This window comes from Fomitiporia mediterranea, assembly GCF_000271605.1.
Source record: "Fomitiporia mediterranea MF3/22 unplaced genomic scaffold FOMMEscaffold_9, whole genome shotgun sequence".
Lineage (NCBI taxonomy): Eukaryota > Fungi > Basidiomycota > Agaricomycetes > Hymenochaetales > Hymenochaetaceae > Fomitiporia > Fomitiporia mediterranea.
Window position 1 is genome coordinate 1,139,573 of NW_006760394.1, and position 6,782 is coordinate 1,146,354.

The 6,782-nt window shown below is 38.1% G+C and overlaps 1 protein-coding gene across 1 annotated transcript in view; it reads left to right on the forward strand.

The window, feature by feature from the left end:
• Positions 1-4,340, forward strand: part of FOMMEDRAFT_159204 (uncharacterized protein) — a gene marked incomplete at both ends in the record, with an annotated part of 8,855 nt that extends 4,515 nt beyond the window's left edge. The window contains one exon of the mRNA XM_007269208.1: positions 4,326-4,340. Coding sequence (XP_007269270.1) covers positions 4,326-4,340 — 15 coding nt within the window. The remainder of the gene's footprint in view (positions 1-4,325) is intronic.
• Positions 4,341-6,782: the final 2,442 nt, after the last annotated feature.

Genomic DNA, 6,782 nt, shown 5'->3' on the forward strand with positions numbered 1-6,782 from the left:
AGTGTTACCTAGTTATTGTGTACAAATTCTGCTAGAGCTAACCCATTCAGACCAAATCTGATTTACTAATGATTAATAAACATTCAGAGGTAGAGCTCAATCTCCTGATTGACTCACTCAGTTTGACTATTAGTCTGTAAGTAATATGTAGTAGAAGGGTTCTCTTAAATTCTGAAAAGTGTATACAAGTCCTGTATGAATTTTGACTCAAATTACAGTCTACAATTGTGAATAAGCTTTCAAGGGAGTCTGTGTAACTAGAAGACATAATCCTAATAAATGTATACTATACTTTTAGAAGTGAGTTCTGTTCAGGTTGGAACTGTATGAACTTGCTTAGAGAATTAGTTAACAATTATACAGATAGTGTTGTAACTCTAAGACTTGAGTAGCTTACTAATCAGGTCTACTAAGACTTCTTCCTAAGAGTAATCTAAGATCTAATACAAATGTAAGAGAGTCTGAACTCTTGTCTGGTAGGCTTTAGTCTGTTAGTATGTTTTATAACTAGTTACATACTTGTAAAGGCTAGAGCCTCACTCAAGAACACAGAACAGGCAAAGACCTGGGATTGATGAGAGGTTGACCTAAGTACAGGAGCAAGTACAAAGATAATCTCTAAGTGTCTACAAATAGCCCTTTATATACTTAACTAAAGTCATGTGTGTAACCTCAGAGGTTACACTCTTCCCTACTCTGAAGAAATAAAAGGAGGGGGTAGGGAAGTAATTAATAGAGAGGCAAAGGAAAGGATATAGTAAAGGGAGGGGGAGGTAAAATGGAAGATTATAGTAAGGGGGGGGAGGGGAAATACAAAAGGGTAAGGACAGAAGACAAGGAACACACAGTCACAAGTTTAAGAAGGCTTCAACTTGTCAATAAAAACACACAGAGACAAGGACAGGGATGAGGAGTACATAATGGTTGAGACATGAAACCACACTGCCAGGAATGCATGAATGATACCTAACAGGTCTAGTAAGTAGTGAGTACAGTATTACTACAGATGAGGAGAAGACAACTAAGATGTTAACTAAAACACATGGTTAAGACATTAAATAGTACTGTAAGGAATGTATGAATAATACCTAACAGGTCTAGTGAGCACAGTGTTACTACAGATAAGGAGAAGACAACTGAGAAGGTCTTGTTTGACTAACAGTAGGTTGGGTGTTAGAGGTGATAGGAGTTGTTTAGTAGTGTGAGTAAAAAGGAGTATGAAAGTTAGAGTGTATAATAAAGAGAACTCAACAACTCTTCAGTTATGCTAGCACCTGTTACTTGGGGGACAACTGAGACATTGATTGAAACACATGGTTAAGAAGTGAACAGCCATCCTTAAGCATACATTAGTACTAGGAGGAGTGGAAGGACTAGGTTGACAAAATTGACATACTAGTTCTAGGAGTAATGAGAGTACAGATAGTGTGTAGGTAAAACAGAGTATATAGAGACAACAGGGGGTCTGTTTATACTAGAAGGACAAAGAGGGACAGGACAGGATGGGACAGGACAGGACAGGACAGGAAAGGACTAAATAACACTAGTAGAGTATAATCTCTGACTAGGTTTATAATTAGGAATAACACTAGTAGGGGCTTGATACTCTAACTAGGTCTAGGACTGGAGGTGACACTAGTAGAGGCCTTAGATGTTCAGGACTAGGATTGACACTAGTAGGGGCTTAGTACCCTGACTAGGTCCATAACTAGAAAAGGGACTTTATACTCTAGGAAACAGGAGGTGATACTAGTAGAGGCCTTATACATTTAGGACTAGAATTGACACTAGTAGGGGCTTAGTACCCTGACTAGGTCCACAACTGGAAAAGGGGCTGTATACTCTAGGAAACAGGAAGGGAAGGAAAAGGGACTTTATACTCTTAGTAGACAGTAGACAATAATAGTAAACACTAGATAGTGACAGAGTAAGAGATAGTATAGTAAGGAATAGACAGTCTTGACAAACACCTTAACAATAGAGAGATACACATTATAGTAGGTACAACAAGCATACAACAAATATGCTATAGTTGACAGCTTAATCATAATGTCTGTTGTACTAAAAGTAGACAGTATCTGTCAGTGTAGAATTTGCAGCTCTCAAAGAGAATTACACTACAGTTCCAGACCAGATATTAGTAGTAGTATTAAGATAGTGCTTCCTTACACAATTTCAGGACTAGTATTGTTCTTAGGATTAAGGAGCTCAAGTTTGATTGTTCTCTAGTTTGAGGTTGTAATAAGTAGTAGAGGAAGTATGAGTAGAGACAGACATAGATAATCTGCTCAAAGTGGTACAGTAAAAGCATATTCTTGAGTAGTAGAACCTTGATTGTAGACAGCTGACCAGACTCACAATAATGTGTGACACACATAACTCTAGTGTAACTACACACACTCTTCTTAACACCTTCTCCTAGAATCCAGGGACCAATCTGATAAGGGTTTGCTGGGAGAGAGTGGTACAGGAGAGGGTGGCACATAGTCTGGAGAGGGTAGTACAGTAAAAGTATATATTCAAGTAGCAGAATCTTACTTGTAGCCAACTGACAAGACTCACAATAAGGTACAATGTACACAACTCTAGTACAACTGTATACAATCTTCCTAACACATTCTCCTAGAATCCTAGGACTAATCTGATGAGGGTCTGTTAGGAGATCAAAGGTGGGCCAGTAGGTAGTAATATTCTCCCTATAAGCCTTTAAGAGTGAACAGGAATTCAGTATAGTATTTGTAAAGTTTATAATTAACTAGAGTATTACTATAGAGTACTGTAAGTGTGTAGGAGATAGTAAACATGTGGGGGGAAGCCAGGGGGGGGAGGCTGACAATCTGGTAGCACAAGTAAAAGGTAGTAGATGAGAGGTAATCCCTAAATTTTATAATGTTCAAAAAAAAGTGTAAAGGCTAGAGCCTTACTCAAGAACACAGAACAGGCAAAGACCTAGGATTGATGAGAGGTTGACCTAAGTACAGGAGCAAGTACAAAGATAATCTCTAAGTGTCTACAAATAGCCCTTTATATACTTAACTAAAGTCATGTGTGTAACCTTAGAGGTTACAATACTTTAGGATTTCCCTCTACATTCCTGGCCACTAGTAGTTCTAAGTAATGAGTTCTTACATTTTGTGTTAGCCTGAATGTTCTACAGTTGAATTGTTATAATAAGCTTAGACAATGTCCTCCTACAGTTTCTGATCCTTTAGAACATACAGTCAGTCTTCCTAATAATGTTAGTAACAGTATAGAGGGGACCCAAAGGCTTAGTGAGAGGACCCAGGCTACAACTATTCTACACAATAGAAATACAGAACACAAGTACTAGAACATAGTCAGAACTTACAGAACAGGCAGAGAGAGAGAGTGAGACAAGAGTAGAGTATATAGAGTAAGTCTAAGAGTACAGGACTACCTAGAGTAGACAAGATCAAGACTACAGGACTAGTCTGATCTTATACACCTATATATACTAAACTACACAAGAGTACTCAGAGAGTATGAGCTACTAAGAATGATAAGCTACAAAGAATGAAAGAAAGGAATGTTAAAGATAAAGGTACAAAGAATGAAGGGATAGACAAAGGGTAAGAGACTATAGAATGAATAAAGAATGAAGGAGTGGTCAAAGGAATGGAATGATGAAGTAAGGAAGGGTAGTAGTAAGAGTCAGTACATATATAGTCTATAAACAGTGCTCCTAAGGGACAGAAGTCCTGAGTTCTGGTACAGAAGGGTGTAGAACCCTTAGAACTGAAGGTAAGAGAGTAGAGGATTGTAACATTACCCTCCTTCTAAAACCAATTGTCCTGATTAGTAAACATTAGGCTTGGTTAGCAGCTCAGGTATAGGTTAGAACAGTAAGGTTTGGAAATCTGTAAGGCAGAGTTAATACAGAGCACCTGGATGAAGTTGATAGAAGTCTCAGATTGTCTTAGTAGTATGGGTGAGATTCTCAGCAGGTTCCCAAGTGTGTTCTTCAACTGAGTATCCCTTCTAGTAGATAAGGAACTTGAGCTTTCTGTACACTAGCTTAGTATCTACTATATACTCTACTTTGTATTCTGGTTTAGAACTGATGAGTTCTAGTAGAGGCAGTAAGGGTCTTTGTTACAAAGGAAAACCTAGATTATAGTACTGAGACAGTAGAACCTTGTTGAACACTGAGTGTATACACTTCTATATTGCTAGAAGTTAGAGTTTGTAGACAGAGGTACTAACCTTCTTTTTAATAACAAAGGGTCTGAAGCACTTGTTGTCCAACTTCTTCATTAGGTAATCCATGGTCAGGTTAGTAGCTTCTAGTATAACTTTGTTACTAGGCTGGTAATCCTTAGCTGTAGACCTTTTCCAATCATAGTTCTGCTTTATAACCTGTACTACCTTTTCTAAAAGAGCTTGTGTATCCTCCCTGGTTCTGTGTATCTGTTCTACAAAGTCTGTTACAGATTCAGAACTACTGTTCTGGTTCAGAACTGTCCCCTAGTACAGATGTCTCCTATAATTGAGGAAGAACAGGGACTGTCCTGTTACAGAGTGTTACTAGTTATTGTACACAAATTCTGCTAGAGCTAACCATTCAGACCAATCCAATTACTAATAATTGATGAACATTCAGAGGTAGAGCTCAATCTCCTGATTGACTTGCTCAGTTTGACTGTCAGTCTGTAAGTAATAGACAGTGGAAGAGTTCCCTTGAATTCTGAGAAGTGTATACAAGTCCTACATGAATTTTGACTCAAATTACAGTCTACAATCATGAATAAGCTTCTGAGGGAGTCTGTACAACTAGAAGACATGATTCTAATAAATGCACACTATACCTTTAGAAGTGAGTTCTGTTCAGGTTGGAACTGTATAGACTTGCTTAGAGAATCAGTCAATAATTATACAGATAGTATTGTAACTCTAAGACTCAGGTAGCTTACTAATCAGGTCTACTGAGACTTCTTCCTAAGGGTGATCTAGGATTCAATGTGGATGTAGAGGAGTCTGAACCCTTGTCTGGTAGGTCTTAGTCTGTTAGCACATATTGTAACCAGTCACATACTTTAGGATTTCCCTCTACATTCTAGACTACTAGTAGTTCTGAGTAATGAGTTCCTGTGTTTTGTGTCAGCCTAGATGTCTTATAGTCAGATTATTGTGATGAGCTCAGACAATGTCCTCCTACAGCTTCCAATCCTTCAGAACATACAGTCAGCCTTCCTAGTAAACCTGTCTATCCTTATCCTCCTCCTAATCCCTTGCCTGCTTCTCTAACTACTTTACTACAACCCAGTCCTGTGTGTGTCTTAGAGCTTACTGTATACAGGTGACAAAGTTAACATCCTTGGATTTGAGTCAGATCTCTCAGATTGTCTTGGACACAAAACAGGAATTGTCTAGGAGAACAAGATTTTCATTATTATTCTCCCTCCTTTTATAACCTACTTGTCTTAAGAGTAAATCAGCTTTTGTCATTTGTATTCTGAGTTTGTGGGTTAGTACAAAGTCATAGTCCTACAGTTCTAACATCCAGTAGGCTTGACAGCAGTTGAGCTTCTGAGACACTTAGAAGTACTAGAGATTAAAGTGATCACTCTAAATCTCAAACTTCTGTACAGTACTAAGGAGATATTAACACTACTCCTCTAAGGAACAGACAATTGTAAGGAGTTCCTTGTCATAGATAGGGTAGTTCTGTTCTGTTACAGAGAGGGATTCTGATCAGAACACTATCAGACACTACTTTCTGTTAATGAACTAGGACAGTACTACTCTATTTACAAAGTTAGAAGAGTTGGCTTTGACTCAGAACTTGTCTACAACTGTCAGAACTGTTAATACAGGCTTACTAGTAATAGCCTACTTTAGGGACTCAAACACAGACTACTACTGATCCTCCTATTACTAAGGAACATCTTTGCTAGTAAGATTGTGAAGAGGCTAGACAATAGTACTGAAGCCTTGAATGAAGCATTAGTAGTAGTTTACAAACCTAAGGAACACTTGGACCTGTTTCAGGTTCTAAGGTTGTAGCCAGTTCCAAACTGTAGTTACCTTTGCCAGATCCATACAGACCTCTCCTCCACCAATCACAAAGCCTAGATAATCTACTGACTCTTGTACAAAAGAGTACTTTACTTCTTAGAGAAACAGTTTATTATCTTAGAGTTGTTGTAGAACTGCTTGGATCAGTTAGTAATAGTGCTTGACTGTCTGGGTGAAGATCAGAATGTTGTCCAGATACACACTAACATGCTCTGAGTCAATCAGATCCACAAGAATGTGATTCATGAATGACTAGAATGTTGTAGGCAAGTTAGTTAGTCTGAAGAACATTATAGTTGGTTTGTACAATCTGTAATTGGTTCAGAATACAGCCTTCTACTCATCTCTGTCTTGGATCTGAATATTATTGTATCCCTATTGAATGTCCAACTTAGTGAAAACCCTGGATGTATGTGTCTTATCAATGAGCTCCTGAATCAGAGGGAGTAGGTACTTGTTTTTAACAGTACCCTTATTAAGACAACAATAATCCTAGACTAGGTAGAGCTTCCTATCTTTCTTTTTGACAAAGAAGAAAGGGGAGGCTATAGAGGACTTTGAGGGTCAGATCTAACTGTTCTGAAGATTTTCCTAAAGGAACTCATCAAGCACCTCCTACTTGTCTCTGTTGAGTAGGTAGACCTTACAATCCTTAAGTTAGAAACCCTTAGTCAATTCAATTATATAGTCCTAGAGATAGTATTCAGGAAGCTGGTCAAATTCCTCTTTACTAAAGACTTTAGGGA